At 52.7% G+C, this 23,451-nt stretch overlaps 6 protein-coding genes across 6 annotated transcripts; 4 read left to right on the top strand and 2 right to left on the bottom strand.

The window, feature by feature from the left end:
* Positions 1-348: 348 nt before the first annotated feature.
* ste7 (MAP kinase kinase Ste7) lies at positions 349-2,241 on the top strand (the record flags this gene model as incomplete). The annotated part of the gene is given in 5 exon segments (XM_056905156.1): positions 349-636; positions 702-859; positions 924-1,461; positions 1,523-1,638; positions 1,650-2,241. The coding sequence occupies 5 exon segments, from the start codon at positions 349-351 to the stop codon at positions 2,239-2,241; spliced, it is 1,692 nt and encodes a 563-aa protein (XP_056769263.1).
* Positions 2,242-3,385: 1,144 nt separating this feature from the next.
* On the top strand, positions 3,386-6,887 carry N7458_001772 (uncharacterized protein; the record flags this gene model as incomplete). The annotated part of the gene is made up of 3 exons (XM_056905155.1): positions 3,386-3,521; positions 3,575-5,115; positions 5,196-6,887. 3 exons carry the CDS (start codon positions 3,386-3,388, stop codon positions 6,885-6,887), a joined length of 3,369 nt encoding a protein of 1,122 aa, XP_056769262.1.
* Positions 6,888-7,535: 648 nt separating this feature from the next.
* Positions 7,536-9,890, bottom strand: N7458_001771 (uncharacterized protein; the record flags this gene model as incomplete). Its single annotated transcript, XM_056905154.1, has 4 exons — positions 7,536-7,962; positions 8,020-8,435; positions 8,485-9,281; positions 9,347-9,890. The coding sequence occupies 4 exons, from the start codon at positions 9,888-9,890 to the stop codon at positions 7,536-7,538; spliced, it is 2,184 nt and encodes a 727-aa protein (XP_056769261.1).
* A 1,333-nt stretch (positions 9,891-11,223) lies between these two features.
* N7458_001770 (RPAP1 family protein) lies at positions 11,224-12,678 on the top strand (the record flags this gene model as incomplete). Its single annotated transcript, XM_056905153.1, has 1 exon — positions 11,224-12,678. The coding sequence occupies one exon, from the start codon at positions 11,224-11,226 to the stop codon at positions 12,676-12,678; it is 1,455 nt and encodes a 484-aa protein (XP_056769260.1).
* An 871-nt stretch (positions 12,679-13,549) lies between these two features.
* N7458_001769 (anaphase promoting complex subunit 1) lies at positions 13,550-19,907 on the bottom strand (the record flags this gene model as incomplete). The annotated part of the gene is made up of 2 exons (XM_056905152.1): positions 13,550-17,474; positions 17,542-19,907. 2 exons carry the CDS (start codon positions 19,905-19,907, stop codon positions 13,550-13,552), a joined length of 6,291 nt encoding a protein of 2,096 aa, XP_056769259.1.
* A 442-nt stretch (positions 19,908-20,349) lies between these two features.
* Positions 20,350-22,378, top strand: N7458_001768 (uncharacterized protein; the record flags this gene model as incomplete). The annotated part of the gene is made up of 2 exons (XM_056905151.1): positions 20,350-20,408; positions 20,482-22,378. The coding sequence occupies 2 exons, from the start codon at positions 20,350-20,352 to the stop codon at positions 22,376-22,378; spliced, it is 1,956 nt and encodes a 651-aa protein (XP_056769258.1).
* Between the last annotated feature and the right edge of the window lie 1,073 nt (positions 22,379-23,451).

Below are 23,451 nucleotides of genomic sequence, written 5' to 3'. Positions count from 1 at the left end.
TCACCACCCCCTGAATCTTCATGCCCAACATCTCTTCACCACCCCCTTAATCGCTTTCCTTTTGCCGCCGACCGGCATCCTTCGGTTGTTGTTGGTCCAGTCGATGCGCCCGCAAGGCCCAATCAGCGCCGCCAAGCACACATCGCAAGGTGATATCGGGTTCCCCGCCGCTTAGCTTCGCGCTTCTTTCTTCTCCCATCAGCGTGCTCGCCCGGCCCTGGTCTTGCGTCTTGTCGGCTGCTTTGTCGCTTCTTTCCCCCTTTCTTTGTTACTTGATACTCTCCTCCGACCTCCGTCCTGTCCCAGATTCCTGAAACCCCGCGGCATCTTTCCCCCCGTCTCAGCGCCATGGCGGATCAGTTCAAGGCTCGGACGTTGAAACGAAAGAACGTCAAAGGCCTTGCCCTCAATGCGGCCCCCAAAGCGTCTGCCAACCCTTCCGATGGCGATGCTCAGGTCCCAGGCGCCATTGGAAATGTCGACGGCAACCGCACCGATACCTTGGAGATTGGGCTGGAATTCCGGTTGGATCTGCGGAGTGAGGACCTGGTGACACTGAAGGAGCTCGGCGCTGGTAATGGCGGCACAGTTTCCAAAGTGATGCACGCATCGACAAAAGTTGTGATGGCTCGAAAGGTGCGTATTATCAATCTTCTTCCAATATGAGTCCCTGTTGAAGGCCTGGTACTAATCCGATACAGGTCATCCGCGTCGACGCCAAAGAGAACGTGCGGAAACAGATCCTACGAGAGCTCCGAGTAGGACACGAATGCAATTCGCCAAATATTGTCACATTCTACGGTGCCTTTCAGAACGAGGCTGGAGACATTGTCTTGTGCATGGAATACATGGATTGCGGGTAGGTCGGAGAAAGTGAACGAGGGTGGGAACTTGAGTGACTGACACGATATACACTCGTTTAGATCTCTGGATCGCATATCCAAGGACTTTGGCCCCATCCGAGTGGACGTCTTAGGAAAGATCACCGAGTCGGTGCTTGCTGGTCTTTGCTACCTCTATGAAACCCATCGCATTATGCACCGCGATATCAAGCCGTCAAACGTCGTGGTCAACTCGCGCGGTCAAATCAAACTTTGCGATTTCGGTGTCGCAAGCGAGACGGTCAACTCCATCGCTGATACCTTTGTCGGTACCTCCACATACATGGCCCCTGAGCGAATCCAGGGAGGTGCCTATACGGTCCGTTCGGATGTGTGGAGTGTGGGTTTGACGGTTATGGAGTTGGCTGTGGGACGGTTCCCATTCGACACTTCCGACTCTGCTGCAGGAGACCGGGCTAGTGCTGGTCCTATGGGAATTTTGGATCTTCTTCAGCAGATCGTCCACGAATCCGCTCCCAAGCTGCCTAAGAGCGACGCTTTCCCGCCTATTCTACATGACTTTGTCGGCAAATGTCTGCTCAAGAAGCCCGAGGAACGGCCGACACCACGGGAGCTCTACGTACGTGCATGCAACACGCCCTCAAAAAGATTCTCGTACTAACATCTTCCACTTAATACAGGACAAGGATGCGTTCTTGCAAGCAGCCAAACGCACACCCGTGGACCTGCAAGAATGGGCCATCAGCATGATGGAGCGACATAACCGCAAGTCCTACCTGGCACCTCCAGCTCCCAAGTCACTCAAAGACACCACCAATTCAGTATCAAATTCCTCATCACCAGCGCCTATGGCGGCACCTCCTGCACCGGCCCCCAAACCCGCACCGATCAGCAAATCTTCGCGCACCCCGCAAGCGCAATCGCCATACCATCCCTCCTCTGGCGAAATCCCACTGAATATCGCCAACGACTTCCCTACGCCAAACCGCCACTACGGCTCCCAGCCTCAGGCTCACTACTATTACTCCAATTCCAACTCCCGCTCCACGCAGTCCCTCCACCACCATCTCTGGAGCACCTCTCCCTCGAAACCAAGGACGACGAGTCCCGATACGGCCGTCGCCCAATGCGCCATCTTGGCGATCCCGTTTCCGCCATCGAGGCTCCATCGCGTCCATTCATGAGTCCGCGCTCCGTGAGCTCGCACAATACCAAGTCTCGCACTAACCTGACCTCAACTACCTTGCCTATCCGAGCCGCGCCTCCACCTTCACACGCCCCTCCCCCTCCCCCTCTCAAGCCCCTCCCCCTCCACCTGTACCTGCTGGTGGAAGCTGGCGCAGCTACCCCGGTCAAACGCCTTCGTCTTGAGACGGGACCGAAGTCAACCTCAACATGATGATGCCGACATGTCATCCTTCGAAACGAAATTCTTATGGCGATGATCTGATCAGATGTGGTTTGCATATGCACATGATTTTTTTGCGTCGGTGGCCCTATCTAGGCTATCTCCCCCTTTGATTTGTCTCAAGATAAGATTTTTTCTGTTCTGACTTTACCCACCTTGGTTTCTCCATCTCTGCCTATCCCAGCCAGGACTTTGCTTGGAAAGTACGGACAGGCGCAGGCTCAACACATTCCGATTCCCAACCTCCAACTTTGGACCTCATCTCATTTTCTTTCCTGCAAATTTCATTGCCTGTTTCGTTTCTATTCCCCCTCACATGGACATTTTTCCTTTCTCATCGATTTGATTTGATTCCTTTTCTGGAAACTCCAACCATAACTGTGCTCTCTTTCCATTTCCCTTTCTTACTACTCTACTTCATTTCTTTCTGCTCCTATCTTGCTCAGATATGTTTCTGCATGAACCGGCGTACATAAATGCAAGTTGTTGATGATATTACACCATAACGCTAATTGATGGTAAATCGGCTGCCGAAAATGGCTACCTTAGACGCCTGTTTGAGCTTTGTTCAACTAAAATCTAATCATCGCGAATCTTACGTACGCGTTGTATAGGCTGGCTATCCACACGCTATCATTACACCGCTCTTCTAGAGATTGCAAGACAATCTGTGAAGGTGTATGGCAGCTTGGGTCGTATGCACTATTCGTCAACAATTACGGAATTTCTATATTAACTGATTTACAGGCATTAGAGCTATTCCAATCGTACAGCTTTCCATGGTTGATCAAACTGAGCTTACTCTTACCCTATGAATTCCTATGTCCACGCTTTTATGTCAGATGCCTGGATTGATAAGCGGCTGGTGACTTGGATGGTCCGTATAGGTATCTCTGGCATATTTATCAGTTCTGCTACTATAAAATCAGGGGTCATTGATGCATCTGACCCAGGTCGCTATGTATACCTCCGCAGCAGTCACCTGATGGCGGGGGTGGGTGGGGGTCATGCTGTCCATCAGCCTTCCAGCCCTTTGATAGAGTCGTTGTCTCGAACAAAATTTAGCAGCACGAAATCGATTCGAGATTGAAAGAGAATCACCCAGTGTGTGACTCAGTGAAGGACGCATGACCTAATGGATGCTATCCACAAAAATAGGCCACTCGAAAATAGCCCGGTGGATCGAGCACTCGTCTCATCCTTTGGTGACTTCAACTCGGGACTCCAGATAACGAAAAACACTGGCACTATCAACTTCCATCCCCAAGCCGGTAAGCCTGCGCAAGCCACCCCTCTGTATATGGGCTCACTAAAGTTATTTTAGATCATTCTGAGGCATCAGAAAATCGAAAATGTCTTCAGGCCTTACATGCGACTGATCCTCGCCGTGATAAAAGCCGGATCGAGACAGCTAAGGGCGGATTGTTAGAAGACGCATATAACTGGGTCTTCGACAATGCAGAATTCAAACGGTGGTGCCATGATCAAGAAAGTCAACTTCTTTGGATCAAAGGTGATCCTGGGAAGGGCAAAACTATGCTCCTGTGTGGGCTTATCAACGAACTAACCAAGTCTGCCCCGACTTCGGACACCACTGTCATCTTCTTCTTCTGCCAGGCAACAGACGCTCGGATTAATCATGCCACAGCTGTTCTTCGCGGTTTAATCTTCATGTTGGTTGATCAACACCCGGCTCTGGTCTCCCATGTGCGGCGCGAGTATGACAAGGCCGGGGAAAAGGTGTTTAAGGATGCGAATGCCTGGGAGGCACTCCTAGGGATCCTGACAAGTATCCTCCAGGACCCATTGCTCCAGACGACCTACTTGATAATCGACGCCCTTGATGAATGCACTGCAGGGTTGAGTCGTCTTCTTGATTTCATTGTTGAGAAATCATCGTTTTATCCACATGTCAAATGGCTCGTCTCAAGCCGCAACTGGCCATCCATCGAACAGACCCTTGAGACAGCACCGCGAAAAGAGAGGCTCTGGCTCGAGCTCAATGAAGCTTCCGTCTCCAAGGCCGTTGCTTCCTTTATCCACTACAAAGTTCAGACCTTGAAGAGCAAAAAGAATTACTCTGATGATATCCGAGACGCTGTTACAGAGCATTTATTAGCGAATGCACATGGTACTTTCCTCTGGGTAGCCCTGGTCTGCGAGGAACTCGCCAAATTCAACGTTTCAAGGAGAGCTGTTCAAAGGAAGTTGAAAGAATTTCCTGCTGGCCTTGATCAGCTCTATCAGCGAATGTTGGATCAGATAGGCGAAAGCGAGGATGCGGAACTCTGCAAGTCCATACTTGGCGTCAGCACGACAGTCTATCGTCCTATTACATTGGACGAGCTAGGTTCTTACATCGACTTTCCGGACGACATCGAGCTTTCGGACCTTGAAGAGATCATACGGCTCTGTGGCTCCTTTCTTACGCTTCGTGGATCTACAATCTTTTTAGTTCATCAGTCTGCCAAAGACTTTCTTCGTCGAGAAGCAGTCCGCGAGATCTTTCCCCACGGAGAGGTATTCGTGCATCATTCAATTTTCTCAAAGTCGTTAGAAGCCATGAATAGGACGCTTCGGCGTGACATTTATGGGCTAGTATATCCCGGATACCCCATCGAGCGAGTCAAGCCCCCGGATCCTGAACCACTAGCCGCAATTCAGTATGCCTGTCTTTACTGGGTCGACCATCTTCAGATGGGCTCTCGTCAAGTTGGCGCGAATGTACCAGACGACCTTGAGGAAGGCGGCCTAGTCGATACATTCTTTCGCAAGAACTACCTTTATTGGCTTGAAGCTATCAGCTTATTGAGAAGCTTATCAGAGGGGTTAGCTTCAATGTTAAGACTCGAGCATTGGATCAAGGTACGTACATACACCCACTAACGTGAAGACGAGCATTGTCTATTTCGAATTCGCTAAAGTATATTGCGTGTAATGCTTAGTTCGAGATACAACATGCAAAATTGGTCGATAGGATTCAAGATGCCTGCCGATTTGCTCTATACCACCAACCAGCAATTAGGGATTGGCCACTCCAAGTGTATGCATCCGCGTTGATATTCAGCCCTGTGGAGAGCATAACAAGAATCCAATATGAAGAACAGCAACCAACCTGGGTAACTTTCAAGTCACAAATGGAAGATCAGTGGAGTCCATGCTTACAGACCCTCGAAGGACACGGGGATGATGTTCACTCGGTTTGTTTCTCTCATGATTCAAAGCTCCTTGCGTCGGCTTCCAGCGATCGCACCGTCAAGATATGGGATGCTAGTAGTGGGCAATGCCTAACTACCATTGACGAGCATAGAGGTCCTGTCGATTCTGTCAGTTTTTTGCAAAATTCAAAGCTGCTCGCCTCGCCTTCGTTTTCTACCATCAGGTTGTGGGATACGAGTAATGGACAGCCTGTCATGACGATCGAAGGTGATAATAGCTGGTTTACCTCCGTTACCTTCGTTCACGATTCCGATCTCCTTGCGTCTGGCTCAGCCACGGGCATTATAAAGCTTTGGAATATTAACAATGGACAATGTATAAGGAGTCTAGAAGGACATCAAGCTATAGTCCGGGCAGTCACCTTATCTCACGATTCTCGGCTTCTGGTATCGACTTCAAACGACGAAACCATGAAGATCTGGGACGTGAATAGTGGAAGATGCCTTTGGACTATTGACATGCGTCTGGATAATGCCTCCTCACTCTCCTTCTCCCATGATTCCCAGCTCCTCGCCTCAGGCTCTTTGGACGGTAGCGTCAAGCTGTGGGAGACTAGCAGCTGGACATGCGTCAAGAATCTAAGCAGCGATGCCCTTTCCGTCACCTTTTCCCATGATTCAAAGCTTCTTGCCTCAGGCTCAGCTGATAGTACTGTCAAGTTATGGGACGTTCGCAGCGGCCAGTGCCTCCAGACTTTCAAAGGCCATCAATCTACCGTGCAATCGGTGGCCTTCTCACACGATTCCAAATTCCTTGCCTCTGCTTCAGATGATAAAACCATCAGGATATGGGATGCTACTAGCAGACAACGCTCACGTGAATTTGACACCCATGGTGACAGGAGCGATCTGTATCTTTCTCATGATTCCAGGCTCCTAGCCGCAGCTAAAAGGAAAAGGCCTTACGACATAATGATATGGGACACTCGAAATGGACGATGTATTCAGACCGTCCATAGCCTGAAAAGCAATCCATCCTCCTTTATGTTCTCAAATGATCTCAGACTCTTCGCAGCAGGTTCAGGCGATGGTACTATCGATTGTACTATGCAAATATGGGATATCGGCAGCGGAAAATGCATACAGACTTTCACGACTCCCCGGAGAGTCGGAGTGAGAGGTTTCTTATTCGGCAATCCAAATCTCAGATTTGCTGATGGCACTTCCGTTTCAAGTTCATTTTATATTGATAGGCCAGCTTGGTACACGATCTCCAATTCTCAAGGCCTTCGCATCAGTGATGATGGTAGATGCATCACTTGGAACTCGGAATGCCTGCTATGGTTGCCGCCAGAGTATCGAGCAGCTCCGAGGAGCTCACATCTTGTCTCGGAATCAACTGTGTGTATTAGTTCCGCTTCAGGACGAGTGCTTATTTTTGATTTTGATTATGCTGCACTATCACAGACCTGTGGGTGAAGACTTGGAGATGTGCCATAAACGTGCTCGATTATTCTATTACTCGGAATCACTGGAGATTACACGATTCAGTTTAGTTGGTCTGTCATGACTGTGCGCGGTTGAACAGATCACATTTGATACCCAGAGTTTAATTAGCATGCTTGCTCTGTGTAGTAGGCTGGTTGTCGTATAACAGTCAGTAGCTTTTCCCTAGAAACGAAGCTGGAAGATACTGCGAGCTACGTCTACACAGGTCCACCCTAGCCTTATCCAGATACGTAGGTCCATCTACAAAGGTTCCACCAAATCATCAAGCATAAGACATTGAATGCAAGTATGAGAAAATCCTCATATAGATACAACCGCAAATAAAATGCAACCCAATAGCCCCTTCACCCATCACCCATCACCCATCACTCTTCACCAGGGTAATCAGACCATCTCAGAGACCAAAAAAAAAATAATTCGAAGCAAGACAAAAGTATATCATCACAGGGTACGCCCAACCAGCCAGTACAACAAAGTAAAGTAGCAAAGGAAGTGAGACACCAGATGGCAATAATAGAAGTGAAAAGTAACATGATACACGCCCGACACCTTATAACCCCAACCAAACCACGAAAATAACACGAATCAACTCATTAACACTCCACACACGTACTCAGCTCATTTCATAACTAGGTCCGGCCCGGCAAGCGGACTCGGACCTGGTGCTGGTGCAAGATTCCCCGCATGGCCCTGTGGCCCCGGAGCAGGTGCGATGTCCAGCACCGACATCATGGAGCTCTTCCCGCCACGCGAGGACGAACCGCCTCGACCTGCAGAGCCACCGCCACGTCCACCACGGCCTTCATGGGATGTGGAGGCCGATGTGCCAGCGCGATCGGTGTGTTTATCCGAGGCGTCTGCTTTCTTTGCCCCGCGACCGCGGCGTGAAACTCCGCCTCGTGAGCCAGGGCCGCGCAAAGGGAGACCGGTTTCCTGAGAGATGGGGACTGCAGCGGCGATTGGGACGTGGGGGTGGGAAGCGAGGGAGCGAGCTCGGCCTGTTCCTCGGCCACGGCCACGACCGCGTTTGATTGTACCGTCAGCACTGGAGGAGATATTAGTATACACGCTCAAGATCGCATACGAGAAATAAAGTACGTACCGCTCTACCTGAACCTTCTCGCCCTCCGGCACGAGTGGACCACTATACACAAAGAATCCGTCTTTACTGGCGGCCGCCTGCTCCTGCCATGCCATCTCGCTGTCATCGACGAATGGGTCGTCACGATCATACTCCTCAACCTTCTTTCGGCGCTTCTTCTTCCCCTCACTAGCCTCCGACTGAACGCCGTTGGTGCCGGTGCCCGCACCGCCCATGGAGACATCGCCATCTAAATCGCTGTCACGATCGACATCAAGACTCAGATCCTCGTCTGCGCTTTCGCCGGCCGAGATGCCCTTAAGGCCTTTATCGTTTCGCTCGAGTGCTGCACCGGCAGCGGCGACGCGCGCAAGACGGTCCTTGTGCGCGGCCAAGCGTGGGTGCAGTGCTGCGAAACCGTACTGCTCTTCCGCCAGCTGCGCAAAATTCACGATCTGGTTCCCCTTTTTGCAGGGGCACATGAACGATGATATTCGGCACACTGCGCGCATCGGACTTGGACGATTCATCAACACCGCCGAAGAGCGCATTTGTGATAAGCCCTGATCCTTGTGGGATCTTGGGTGCTTCTTTGGCTGCACGAGCGGGCTTGGGAGAGGGAGCTTTCGAAGAAGGGGCGGTGGTTGTGCCTTTTTCTTTCTTCGTTGATGCCGTTGGTTCCTTCGAGTCAATGTCCATAGCGTCTGGTTGCTGGAGCAGGCGCTGAGGTGTGGCAGCTTGAGCTGGAGGTTCCGCGGGCCGTTGAGGTTGGGCATTAGATTGCGGTTGCGGTTGTTGTAGGGCCGGCGGCGAAAGCTCGAGCTGAGGTGGTTGAGAATGATTTGGCCGCTGCTCGCTATACGGAGTATAGTGGGAGGTGGTATGTAGCTGTTGTTGGGGCGTGTGAACAGCTCCGTGGGAGGGAGAGGCGGGGATTGGCGAGGGAGCTAGGGTATGATGCGTCGGCGTATGCGCCATAGGAGGCGGCGCCGGTGAGGAGACGGCCGAGACATGGGCAGAGGAAGATCGCGGCAGCGGGGCATATGAGGGTTGTGTTTGACCAGGCGGGTCGATGATGCTGGAGATCGCCGGCGAAGCACTCGCGCGATAGCTGTTTCGCGGCGAAAGAGTCGGCGGAGGACTATAAACGGGCGCTGGCGAGGGATTATCAAACGCGGAGCGAATAGGGTCGAAATTGCGGCCACTTGTTCGTGGAGGAGCGGGCGCTGGAGCTGGTGCTGGCGCAGGTGGTGCCTGGGTCGGCTGGAGGGGGGAGGCTGCGACTGTGGACGCGACGGGTAGTCTTGTGTAATTGTATATCGCGGGTCCGGGGGTGAAGGGCGCGGACTTTGTTTGTATGATGGAGTGGGTGTCGGCTGAGGAGGGGTAGGAGCTGCCTGCGGAGGAGGAGTGGGATCGGCCGGAGGAGCTGGAGGAGTTGGTGCCGGAGGGGTAGGAGCTGCCTGCGGAGGAGGAGTGGGATCGGCCGGAGGAGCTGGAGGAGTTGGTGCCGGAGGAGTGGGAGCTGAAGGAGGAGCAGCTGCGGGCGTGGGCGTAGGTGTGGAAGCAGCAGCAGCAGCAGGAGTACTAGTAGCAAGGGCCGCGGCCTCGTCGCCCGATTGCTCCAACTTGGGCTTCTTCCGAGAAGCAGCTGTTGCGGAGGACTTTTCGCGGGGACGACGAGGCGCACGAGTAGGTTTTTCCTTTTCTTTCTCCTTCTCCTTGTCCTCCTTCTTCTTGGCTCGCGTGTCGGGAGTATTAGTGGTGGAGGTGGTGGTATTATTGTCGTCGTCCTTCTTCCGACGCGACCGTCTGGCGGCAGAGGCACGTCTAGACCCAACCACCTCCACGGGCGCTTCGTCTTTGGGCATTCCCGATTGCTCTGTGGACATGGTGGTGATCACCAACAATTGGAAGGACCGATATAGAACTGAGTTGGGAATTTAATTCCTCAGTTCGAGCGTTCGTATCGAGGTCCAGTTGGATGGACCTCGCGGTGGGTGGACGGGTTGGCCGGGGTTGCCAAGTTGGTAAGACCACAAGAACCCGAATATGTCGGGGGGAATCAAGAAATTGGGAAAATCAAGATCAGCCGGGGAGGAGGATGAACGGTTGTGGATGCGGAGATAGGAACACGAAAATGGAACCCGTCGAGATGGCGAGAGAATTTCGGGCCGAGAAAATAGGACGTGATGATGGAAAAAAGGAAGGGAGAGGGGGATAAGCAGGAGGAGAGCAGAAGAGGAGGAGGAAAGAAGAAGGAAAAGAGGAAGAAGGGGATTGAGGAAGAGGAAAAGGACAAGGACAAGGACAAGGAAAAAAGAAGGGCCCCAGGAAAGGAAAGGGGAAAAAACGAACCAGGAGAGCGTGCGGGTGTTGGAGTGTTGCGAGAGTCCCAGTTCGATTTGGATTTGCTGGCAGTCATTCCAGGTTGATATGCACAGGAACTGGATACATCGGAGATATTATGCGGAGACTGGATCGACCTATGGACTGGGGAGAGAGAGCGAGACCATCGGGAGCACGATTCGTGAGTCTCGATCGATGGATGCCCGACCCTATCTCCTCTCCCTCGTCCACCCATCCCATCATTCTGGACAAAGACGGGAATCTGATGCAGCGGCCATGTCTCCGATGCGCGCGGATCTGGCGTTAGTGGAGTGTCCCTGGCGCATTTGAATTTGCTCCTGCAGACCAGTCCCGACAAGTCCAATGGAGGCAAGCACCGACGAGCTTCATCGAGCCCGCCCTGGCCAATGTTATAATTAATTAGGTAGTCCTTGATCTCCAGATTAACTATCTCTTTTAAACTATCTATCCTACATGTCAGCAAATTATGTGCCCTGCCCCTCTTGTATCATGTCTGCTGACGAGAAGATCGGAAACATCTGTGCCGTGGCCATAACGAGGTCCAAACACATTCCTGGTCCAGTAGTCTTGCTCCCCCGCATCAGTCGGACCGAGTATGTCACACAAATGACCAATTTCTCTTCTTTCTCCTCCCCTAATAATAATCATACTGTAATCATCTCCAGTACTGTGCCTCTCGAAATATACAAATCCACTTCGGCAGTAAACCACTTCCCGTTTGGGACTAGCACTCCCGTCCACCTGCCACTAACCGCGTTCGGTTAGTCTCTGCAACCCCGTTTTAGCCTTTTGAGCCGCAGGCCCCCGCGCTGACATAACTTTCTCTTTTTCACGACCCGCCTCCAACAAAGAACCATGGCGTTTCGAGGCGAGCGGTTCGTCGTCGATCTAGATGATGACACTGTCACGATCCCGAGCGATCCCATCCCATCGCCCTTCTCCCTGATCGGTGAGATTCGTGAACGAGAGCCCACCGCCGCCACACCGCCTGCTCCGGCGCTGCCTTCGTCCGCCTCCTCGACTGGATTCCCCGCGCACCGCCGTCGCAAGACGCCCTCCTTTAAAGAGCGAAGAGCCGAGCAGAAAGCTGCAGCGACTGTACCTCCTGATACACTGAACTCCCCACCGACCCTCCAAGATGACAAGCGCGCTATCGGGGAGGAGAACCGTCGCCATCTGGCGTCCATGTCGGAGACGCAGATTCAGCGGGAGCGGGAAGAGCTGATGGAGTCGATGGACCCGAAACTGCTGGAGCGATTCTTGCGACGAGCTCAAATTGATGAGGATGAAAAGACCAGCTCTGAGAAACCCGAAGCTACACCTACACCGGCAACAGCACCGACAGAGGAAGAACCAGCAGCATCAAAGCCCCGGAAATCCGTCTCCTTCGACATTCCACTAGAGCCTGCAGCTTCTACACGAAAAACCTCTCAGAAACCCTCCACTACACCTAAACCAGCAGTCAACGACGACCGTTCACCTCTCCACCCTCCAAAAGACCTCCGACCCGCCTCCGAAAAACCCCCCATCATGGACCCCTCCGTCATCGAAACCTTCCACTTTCCGCGCCCAAAACAACCCATGCCAGTCCTGGACCCATCATCTCCAGATTTCCTCACGGACCTTCAATCCCACTACTTCCCCGAAATGACCACCGACCCCGCAGCCCTCTCCTGGCTACGCCCACCATCCAGCGACCCCGAAGATCCTGACTCGATCTCGCCTTATCACCCTGCCAGCAGCGCGATGTCGATGGCACCCTCTGAGATCAGATTCTCGCTCCGCGGAACGATTCTCGGACCTTCGACTTCGTTGGCACTGCCCACTACGCTGGGGTTGCACCACCACGGCAATGATCCACAGGCGGCAGGTTATACGATTCCCGAGCTTGCGATCCTGTCGCGGTCTACATTCGCCGCACAACGGTGCGTTGCATGGCAGGTCCTGGGCCGAATCCTGTTCCGACTGGGCAAGGGAGAATTCGGAGAACGTGGTGGCCAGTTATCCGAGGGCTTGTGGTTTGTGATTGAGAAGGAGGGGGTTGTCGGGGGCATGTTGGCTGAAGCGGAGGGTGTATCCGGACAAGAGCGTATCCGCGGAAAGACAGACACTGAACCGAAGGATGAAGATGAGAAGGACAAAGAAGAGAAGAAAGAGGGTGGACAGGACCGCCCGTCACTGCCTGTTGCGTCGGGTATTGGACGACACGCGAGTGCAGCGGCCTGGGCAATGGAAAGCGTATGGTTATGGCAGAAGGGCGGAGGAGGAGATCGAGGACTATTAAAACAGGGCCAGACTCGACCGCGGTAGTACACGAACCTGAACAACTTTCGTATATACGATTCAATAAGATCACGATCACGATCCACGAAACGAGTATCACCAATATCATCTTCAGTACTATTGACCGCAGTTCTATAGAATAAGTTTCATCCAGTATCCTCTGCAACAAAACAAAAAGAAATACCAAAAATCCCAACATAGTAAACCCAAGTCCTTTTACAGGTTATAACCCAGTTGGAGTCCCTCCCAGTAACCCTCCCCCCCCTAATAGCCTAGTGGTATTCCCACTGGACGTCTCATCGGGGTTCGACGTCCATGAGGCGTCGGTAAATCCCCGGGGAAACGAATGGGGTCCTTTAAGGTGGAGCGTTACTCCTTTTTTACGCTCGCCCTAATATTGGGGGGGAGTTCTACCCTAAGAAATATTAAACTTATAGGTATTTTTTTTGATATTAGAATGATCCTTGGATTTAGGAGAATATGATAGTCTCTTTTAAAATGCGGTTTAATAGTGTTGGTGGTTGGATATGAGTGGTATTTGTTTGGTGTGAGCATCGCGATCAAGTATTCGAGTATCGTCGAGTGTCGCGAAATGATTTGTATGGTGACACGGAAGGCGGGGGTTCGATTCGCGGGGGTGGAAGTGTTTTTTCTATCTTGATTGTTCTGGTCTGAGGGTCTGTGTCTGAGTATTTGGAGATAGCAGAGTCTTGTCTGGTATCACACTATCCCGAGGTTCTCTTTCGAAGCCACGCTCTCAGAAAAATGTACAAGGAACCAACACGACAGACAAATATAAGCAATAGGGTAAAGGTGCATGCATTATCATGGTTATCATATCATACAAAAACACGTCCGACGCAGACCAGGCCAGAGCAGAGCATAACAAAGTCCAGTTTCAGCAGCTGAAAAATAACCACCACTCGTCATCACAACACATCAAGTCTACAGTACTCATGCAGCACCGGTCACTTCCTCCCCCCCCGGTATCTTCATTTTGCACACCCCAAATCTGCCACTTCGCCTCTTCGACGAAATCCCTCCTCAACCACAACCCAGACGTCTGATTCTGGGCTTGCGGTTGGACCCCCGCAGCCAGTGTCTCCCGTTCATCACCAGCCTGCACACGATCCAGCCAATCGAACAGGAGACGAAGTTGCCAGACCCGGTCGCGTACTTCATCAGGGTCCGCGCCACGGCCGCGCGCAGCTTGGACAATATTGCGGACGGTGTGGGACAGCGCGAGCCGAGTGTCGACGGCCGATGTGCGGAGCCAGGGAGGCGTGGTGATGAGCTGTGTGTTGATACAGGTGGACGGCGCTGGGAAGGATGACGGCAACACGAGGGAGCGCTCGCGGATGTCCAGTCCTTGGAGAGATGGGAGTGCGAAGATCCAGTCCCAGGGAGACTGGGAGGGTGTTGCGGCGGCGGCAAGCGAGCCGGAGAGTAGGGCAGTGTGGTTGGGCCATGTCGAGGGCGGGAGGCCCTTGGCAGGATTGACGGCGCCGGCGGCAGATGTCGCGAGAATATCCTGTGCTTCGCTGAGACCGGTGAGTGTCGAGGCGAAGATGGAGGTTGAGCCACCTGATGGACTATAGGTAGCCTTGCGGCGCAGGTAGACGGATGGGTCGCCGTGGCGGAATTTATTGCGGAGGGTATCGTCTTGGCTGAAGTCCAGGACAAGCGGCCAATGGTCTGGACCGCGGACTTCAATACGCGATATTTCACTTGGATCAGGGAGAAGGCAGGGAGCCGTGACGGTTCGTGTGGATCCGTCGTCCGAGGTGATGGCGATGGGGATAGAGATGGGGCGGCGGGTATCGAGATCTCGAGGTACAAGGCAGCGTGGCTCTGCGGCGAGCACCCAGAGGTGACGGAAGGCTTGGAGGTGGCATTTGTTGTCGAGGACGGTGGTGGGGAAGATGGGATAAAAGGCGCAAAGGAGGGCTGCCACGCCCAAGTCGGAGGTTCCCAGTGTATAGCTACCGCCGCCGAGGAAGAGCATACCGATGGCCATATGCGCGGCCATGTGGCTGCCGTAGGGTGTATCGGCGTCGACTCTCCCATGGAGAGCCCGCAGCCGCCGGAATAATGCCAGATCACCGGTGCCAGCCATGACGGCTGCTGCAGACAAGGACACAATATCCTGACAGTTCCTGACTGAATTACGTGCAAGCTTGGCATCATAGTTGAGTACCGGTAGACGAGAGATGCGAATGAACTGGTCCAAGTAGAAGAGCAGGAGATCACGAGCTCGAGAGTTGCCCGAGCCGGCATAGCGAAGACCCAGAGCAAAGCAGAGACCGGCAATGATATTGAAGAAAGGCATGTCCTCACTCCGTAGTTGGGACACACCTCCAAGACGGGCCCGTCGTTGATACACCTTTGGCAGACTGGCATGGATCCACTTGCTCTCCGGCTTGATGCTATCCCACATGATGAGATGGCGGGCCAGAGTTCGTAAAAGGAAGAGATCCGGGCGAACATAATCAAAACGAACGGTAGTATCGGGAATATCAATCTTCTGAGCCAGGACTTGATCATTGGTCTTCATGAAAATGATCGCCAGCGCGATTGTTGCACCAGCAGTGGCGCGATCCAGCACATGGGCGAGATCGACATGCTTGGTGCCCACAGCGATTGATAGCAAGCGTTCAACAATGTGCATGTCCCGCATGCCTCGTAAATCCTTGCCCTTGGCGAGATTGATAATTCCTAGCGCAAATCCTGCAGCCAGGCGGTATCCTTCATCTCGCAAGTCTTCCTGAGATCCGGACTGCTCATCCTCTTCAGCGCTCTCGATCTCCGACAGCATCACCTCACTCATACGCCGGTGCTGAGAGCCGCAGTACAGCAAGCCGATTCCCATTATACCCGCAGTTTGCGTGAGAGAGGACAAATTAAGCTCCGCAGCACCCATCGGTAGCATCCTGGAGACATGAACCGAAAGAAGCCGAGTGATCAAAGTGTCCATGGTGCCCAAGTATGAGGCAGAAAGACCGAGCAGGAGACCGATGGAGGTCATGGTATGTTTGGGAGTCAAATACTTGAAAGCTACCCATTTGGCCAGATTCTTGAGGTGGCCATTCAAACCAAGAGCGAGCAAGAACCCGGCATGTCGATTGGTGAGCTCTTGAGGCTTGTTGAACAGGATCCAGGAAGTATCAATTCCCTTGGATGCTTTGGAAATAGCCAATCCAGTAGAGACGCCGTTATGGAAAAAGGCCCAGCAGACCTTTTCTTCGGTGAATGCGCTCCGTTCGGCACTCACGGTGACATTCGAGGGTTTCATCACGCACTGTAAGGAAAAGGATGGGATGGGAAGCTTCTCAGTCAGCAACGGTAGGCGACCGCTGAACAAGAGCATGCCACGGCCTGCAGGTGTGGACAATGTGCGGAAGGAGACGAGCTGCACGAGTTCTTTCTGGGCTTCGAGGAGTTCGGAGTCTGTCCACTCGGGTTGAGGAATACAATCTGCCACGGGCGCTTTAGACTGATTTAAAAGTCGGGTTGCCTCTAGGTAGCGCTTGTCCTCGCGGAAGACGAGTTTAGTCACAGAGAAGCGGTCAGCCTCTGCGGAAGCCTCAAAGGCGTTGGTAGCATCGATTTCCAATGCGGAACTGCTGATATGGTGGAAATCACGAAGGGCGTCATGAGAGACTACAGGTTGTTGAGGCGGGGCAAATGATTTGGCCTGCACGGGGTTCATCGACATGTACAGATCTTCTCGGTCAATGAGCTCCAAAAGCGTGGCATTCCAAGATGTAGACGCCTCATTTTGGCATTGCATCACAGCCTCATACAACGGGGCGCTCACGCCTTCCGGGAAAGTGTCGATGATACTCTTAGTCAATCCCCAGCGGTAAAGGAGTTGAATCTTTTCCAAGGGTGTCGAAGCACGATGAACATCAGAAAGGAAGCCAGTCAAGGCCAGCGATCTGGGTGTGACATTGAAACACTCTTTCCACAGTCGACCTTTTCTAGGGGTCCGATCCGAGGCGTTGACAATATCAAGGAGAGTGAGGAATGGCGGCGGTGTTTGGCATGTAGCTTCGATGAGGAAAGCAAAAATTGATGGAGGCGGAAATGGTTCAGCAGGAACATTGAGCTGAGTGATACGGGTATCCTCAAACTGCCAGCGTTCCATACTGGCCATCTCTGTGCCAAAGTAGGAATCTTCACTCCATTTCCAGGACTGCCAGCCCAACCAACCACCCAGTTGTGCAAGGATTGGAGCAAGCAGGCCCAACGGCTGTTGAGACTCTTCGGTGTCGGATGCGGAAAGCTTCTGCTCCTCTCGTAGGAGATGAAGGCCGACGAGAATGGTACCTAGTGCTGTGCACCTTGTGTTCTCGGCAAACGCCCCAGAAATGGGCAAATAACCATCACGACCAGTGGCTCTTGCACCCAAGGGACTTTGTAAGAACTCGCGACTCAGAGACATACATCGAAGTACGTAAGAGTTGTGGCGATAAGTTGATCGGCTTGCATTTGGCTGCTCGTTCTTTGGCGCACGGCTTGCTTCACGAGCCGCTAGGTCTGCGATGGCATCTTGTTCAACAATCCAGCCCCATGCACTGCTGTTCATCCATGGTGCGACAACCCCAGATGCTCCTGACTCCAGGTCAAGCATGGCTTCCCAGCTTTCCAAGTCAATATAGCTGCCACTGCTCGACCGTAGGAGTCCCTTCTTTCGGCGCGTCCGTCTGGCTGGAGTCTGAGGTTGAGATTGTTTGATGAAGGGGACAGCTAGGGCGAATAGAACGATAACCATAGCAGTCCACTCAATATCATTCTCGACTTCCTCCTCCCCCTTGAAGCCACTTGATGACCTCCCACCAGGCCACGAGCATGCCATCTCCGGCTTTCGCAGTATCACGAAGAACGAACTTGCAGATCCTCAGTATTTTCTTAACAAGTTCATTGCGTGGTTCCATCCGGATTTGAAGTCTATGACGCTGCTTTTCCGTGTCGATCAAGTCAACCTTTCCTCGCGAGCAACTATGGTCAAATCCATTGAAAACGAGATCGGGATCTGCCATGACTCGATTGACACCGCTTTCTCTCGGTCGATTAACAAGCTTGTTAGCAGAGACCCCGTGAGGTTCATACAGCTGCAGTGGGCGAGGAATATCGATCTTGGTTGGACTACCCCAGAGAGTCTGCAGAGACAGCTCCCGCTGGCCGTCCTCCAAAACAGTCAATGTGAGAATCCGCGAAATTTCACCATCAGTGACACTGCATGCATCCCAGATGTTGGGGATGTGCTGAACACCAGTTGCATGAACCAGTAGTGGACGCCTTTCTGCTGTTTTGGCCCTTTGAGCCATTTTTCGACTTTTGGACGTGGCAACTCTCTCTGCTCTCAAATTCACAATGGTCATATTCTGCGAGTTTTGATCCACAATGCAGATCGCTACAGATCTGACATTGCCATTCTGCGTGCTGGTGTAATCTGACGAAGATAGCGTACAGACTCTGAGACGGCGGGACGACACGGGTTGAATGGATCCGCGGAAACTGCCAGAAAACATAGGAGAGAAACTCTCTACCTTTGACAATAGAAGTTCTTCCGGCAAGCCCGAGGCGGATTCACGAAGGGCAATGTTCTCAAATCCTTCGCTTAAACCACCATTGTTGAGCTCTTCCAGCAGCCTGTCCACCGGGGCATCCACAAAACTTCCTGCAGCGCTGTAGACAGACCCTGTGGCTGGAGGAAGAGAGGTACGAGGATTGAAACCAAAGCTACCGCGGGCACTAGCTGCTCCGATAGACTGTCTGAGTCCCCCGTGATGAGGCGCAGTGTTTGACTGACTCCCTGTAGCGAGGTCCGAGAAGGTAATGCGATCTTGACTGGTTGCCAGATCCGTTCGCGCAAGCAAGGAGCTGACCCGTCTAGATGTCTTGAGAGGCACACCCACGTCTCCAAAATCCTGTGCAACTCTTGAGACCAAGTCGTCCTCAACGTCGTTTTTGTTCTCATGCTGCTGTGATGAAGCCCAGTTTTCGGGCCACGGTCCGAAGCTCTCGCGGCCCGCAGGTGGACGAGCAGCTGGCGTGGTTGCACCAGTGGTCATTCCAAAGTGTGAGCTTCGTCTTTTGGAACGAGTGCCTTCAGTGTGCCGGCGAGTCTTTTCCTGAATCGAGCCTTGAATTTCGTCATCTCTGTATCTTGCGGTCCAAACAGTGTAAAGTCCGGTGTTTGTATTCGTAGTAAGAACTAATATCAACGGACGTCCAGTCTCTCGTTGCCCCGGACTTGACAGCTCGTCTTTGGGAGAGATGTACACAATCTCATCGGCAGGGTCTAGTACATCCAAGCCGGATGGTCGACGCCGCGTGGCGCTGCTGATACTGCTCTGGAAGCCCTGCGACGCAGGCGAGGTGACTACCAGGCCCATTTCAGAATGAGGGTCGATGAGCGAAAAGACTCGTGGAAGATCTGAGTTTGCGTTGGAATCCGGACCCCATGTGGAGTTCTGGAGCGACGAAAACTTCAAGAAGATGCTTTTTCCTTTGCTGGGAGGTGGCCGTGGTGTCCCAGAAGATTGCGAGGCCCCTGGGTCGAATAACGAAGAAGCGGTCATGAAGGAATTGGGAGGCGCGGTTAAATTCTGGGATTTAGGAGGCTCGTCGGGTATCTTTCGCTGGAAAAGTAGACCACGGGGAGTTGCAAACACTGATTCTACTTCAAATGGTAGGGGGATTGTATGGCTGTTCCCTGCGACAAAGAAGATATGTGCCTGGGACTTGAGGACCACAACCAGAGCTCGAGACAGCTTCTCATTGGGCTGCTGCGGAGCAACTACTGCGACTCGGCCATCTCCATGCAAATCCAATGTTGATACCGAGCTTGCCAGATTCGAGCTGCCTCCATTTCGCTTGCCTTGTCCTCCTGCCCGCGCAGTCGTCGCTGTGGTGGCCGTGCGATATCGATTTGAAGCCTTGGCGCCCGTCCCGTCATGTACAGAGCGCTTGACATGTCCGGCAGCAAACTGAGTGAACAGCGCATGTCGAATATCCTCCTTCTCGGGGTCGAGTCGGAATACTCGTTTTACCACGCCCGCACGAGACCAGACCGCGCAATGCTTTGTCCAAACCAGCTCGTCATCGACCGGGCCAGTCGTAGCATTTTCGTCCACACATGTTGTCCATTTGTATTGATCTTCGGAGGGGTCCGGCGGTAGGAGTCCTTCCGTGACGAGGTATGAGACGGCCGAAGGCTCGTGCAAGCCGAGCGAGCGAGTTGTAGCCATGGTGGGCTAAATAGCAGCTTAGCAGCTAAGATTGCGGTCGTAATGCGCCTTCACAGATAGACTTCCGACGGCACAAGCTGTGGAGAAAGCTGTACCCATGGTCGAACTCAATTTTAATCCAAGGCGCGCTGCCAGTGCAGCATGTCGAATGGTTGCGGTGTTGGAAATCGGGAAGACGCGCAGGGAGCGCGGAGAGATCGAACCGGCCGACTTTCTTTTGCTGCGGACCAAAACAACTTAACTTTCACTTCTCCACTCAACCACCACCGCCACCTCTACAATCTTCCGGCGCAACTTCTGCTTCACTACCAAGAATTTCTTTGACGAGTCTTGACTAACTAGGTCGAGTCACCGAGATCGAGCTTTCCAGTTAATCTCGTCGTGCCGTCTGGCGCGCTTGTGCTCAAAGGTCTCGCTCGCACGACGTTAGACCCTTTGCGCGATGCCGTCGTTTCCTGTCGATCCGCTGGTGCGGCCCAGAGAAGATGGATTGCAACTTTGGTAACGACTATTCCCGAGCTTCTTCCACCGTGGCATCCCTTTCAAGACTAATGTGATCCCGACAAAAATTTAGCTATCGACTCCCTCATCGCGTTCATGCAGCCCAAGCCTACCCCTTGCGGTCACCCAACGGCTCTTCGATTATCGTTTATGGCTACGAGACTGGGTTGAAGATCATTTGGAGAGGAGGAAGGGAGTTTTCAGCACTGAAGGAGGCCGCACCGTCAACACAGGCCAAAAGCGCAAAGAACGATGGCGATGATACTGTAATGATCATCGACTCCGACGAAGAAGACGCACCCGGGGCACCTACATCCCAAGAAGAGCCTAGCTATGATTTCTCTACAGAGGAATCCGAAGTCAACCCTGCATTCCCGTTCGAACCGATCTTGCGCCAGGTGGACATCCCTCTGGGAAGCCGGGTTCTCGACGTGGCAGTTCCCCGTGCCCTCCCCGACGAAGCGCGCTCTGCTCTCGACCCTTTCCCAGTCATTGCGAAGGATACCATTTTCGTGGCAGCGGTATGCTCAGATCTTTCAACTCGGGTTGTAACTTTGCCACTGGTCCCACCTCACCCAGCTCAAAAGGATCCCAAGAGCTGGAAAATTCAAAAAGTCACACTCAATGCGGGCGTGACTCACCAGGATATCCCGAGGGGCGTATCTCTCACATTCACTTGCCAGGAATCTGGAGATGAGGAAGACCGTCGAAAGTCACGAGGCAGAGCTGAAGGTTCTGGGAAATGGGACGTTCTAGTTGCCACACACTCGGCAGAGGGATCAGGTGCCCTCCTGGTCCATCGGATTCCTCTCTCGGAAGAGTCTTCTGGTAAGACTGTGCTCTACCGACTGGTCGAAGAGGAGCTTGTCTCGCAACGGCGGACCTTGCCATCACCTGCTCAGACAATTGCTTTCAACCCATCTTCATACCCTTCCGCTCGCCATTCGAGTCTCTTGGTGGCGTTCCACAGTGGCTGTGTGAAAGTCTACTCGTGCTTTTCAGTTCGAAAATCCGCTCCTAAGAGTGGGCGGCGGGGATCAAATGCCCAGGATGAATATGAGACCATCGACATGGAAGGACGATGGTTGATCAGTCTGTACCCAGGATTCGAGCAGGGGTCGACTGGCCTTATTCGACGCAAGACTATCATCGATGCCGACTGGGTCCTGGGTGGACGAGCCGTGATGGTTCTTCTGGCAGATGGCGAATGGGGGGTCTGGGATATTGAGGGCGCTGGTCCGGGAACGACGAAGGGCCCCCTACACCGTCAGTCAAACGTACAAGGCGTGACCGGAGGCTCCTTGACTACGTATGCGGTTAGTGGTCGTATTGTGGCTCCCTTGACCAACACTCAGTCCGACGTGGAGCAACGATCACGATTTGCCCCGATGACTCCGTCCACGAGACGGGTCCGTGAAGATACGCTTCTCAAGGGATCGATGACTGCCGCCAGTCCCTCTCTCCGTGGTCAGATTTCGGTTTGTCAAACCAATGTCTCTCATGAGCTGCCCGATGAGTCAATCCTGTTACGCCATGGCCAGCACAGCGCCGTGATTCCAAGCTTGCTTTCTCTCTGGCGCAACGCAGTCAAGGCAACCGGTACCTTTGATGCCTCAAACCGATGCCGCGTGACCCCATTCCAGGTTGTGAACCTGATGGGAGAGAACTTCCAAGCACTTGGCCATCTACCCGCACCAGCTCGCCGGTCTCGAGGTGCCGAGCCACAGAAATTCGACATTCTCGTGGCCGCTGAGCATCAAATTGTGATTCTTGCACCCCGGCTGGTCGAGTCTGACGAGATCGCTACAGCCACGAAGCCAGAAGTAGAGGCAGAAGCAGACCAGATGATGTTACGCCGAGGCGAATTGGACGTGGAGGGCATGGGTCGTCTCTTGAACGGAATGGCGAGCGGCACTGGGTCGCTGCGCGTGGGAACCAGCCCGGTGAAGCGAGCTCGTATCTTCACTTAATTTGGCGAGGGCATCGGACCACCACCATAGATGATACCCACGCTCCAACGAAGGAAAATTACTATATTAACCAGTTTCACCATTCATTCCAACTCACAGCACTTTTTTCTTTTAATAGGAACCAGCCACAAAGCTAGCAAAAAACACCATTCGCGCTGTAAGGTGGAGCGCAAGGCGAGGTCCATGCCTTGAAATTCCTTCTACGGAAGTGAATAAGCTCTGTATCGGATGCGATATATCAAAAATTACAACCATCGTCAACGAAGCTTCGTGCTTCATGCCTTGGGGCGTTTCTTCGTCCCCGCGATATACACGATATGTTGCGGCGCCTGCATTTGATTTCCGGGCTCACCTGCTTTCCTCTGACTATCTCCATGACCCGTTGATCTGTCCTCGGACGATTCCTCACATCGGTGGGCGTGGTAGGTAGATGCGGAGGGACGGGCCGGGTGTTGAATGTAGTGCGTGAATTGGCAGCGATGGGACATTACAGTATTAAATGTACTTTAGAATTCAAAATGGAAAATAATGCTATCTCCGTGAATTGAGGCCCGGACTTTCTCGTCACCGTACAAATAATTTCGTGACACTCGGCGATGCTCATGTACTTTGCCACAATGCTGACACCCAACAGCTGCCACCTTTATACAACTACCAACAACATTCAAAAGCTATATAAAAATAATATTATATCCTCCTAAATCTCAGAATTAATATAGTATAAGTATATTAAAATAATACAAAAATCCAGCCGCGGTGGTAACCCCTATATCAGGGAGGGGCATAAAAAAGAAATAACCCTCCAACTTAGAGGACCCCGATTCGTTTCCCCGGGGATTTACCGACGCCTCGTGGACATCGGACCCCGATGAGACGTCCAGTGGGAATACCACTAGGCTATTGGGGGGGGAGGGTTACTGGGAGGGACTTCAACTGCGGTATACCCTCTCCTGGGTTTGTTTTGATGGTGATTTATTTTCTTTAATATTGATGCTTGGTTTAGGGGCTCCTGGTTTGAGAGTCCTTGATCATCGACTCGTCTTTGATGATAGTAAGACTTGACTACTTGCTGC

This window comes from Penicillium daleae (assembly GCF_028827525.1).
Source record: "Penicillium daleae strain IBT 16125 chromosome Unknown utg000002l_segment0_segment0, whole genome shotgun sequence".
NCBI lineage: Eukaryota > Fungi > Ascomycota > Eurotiomycetes > Eurotiales > Aspergillaceae > Penicillium > Penicillium daleae.
Note: the sequence above shows the minus strand (reverse complement) of the source record. Positions and strands in the feature narration are given on the sequence as shown.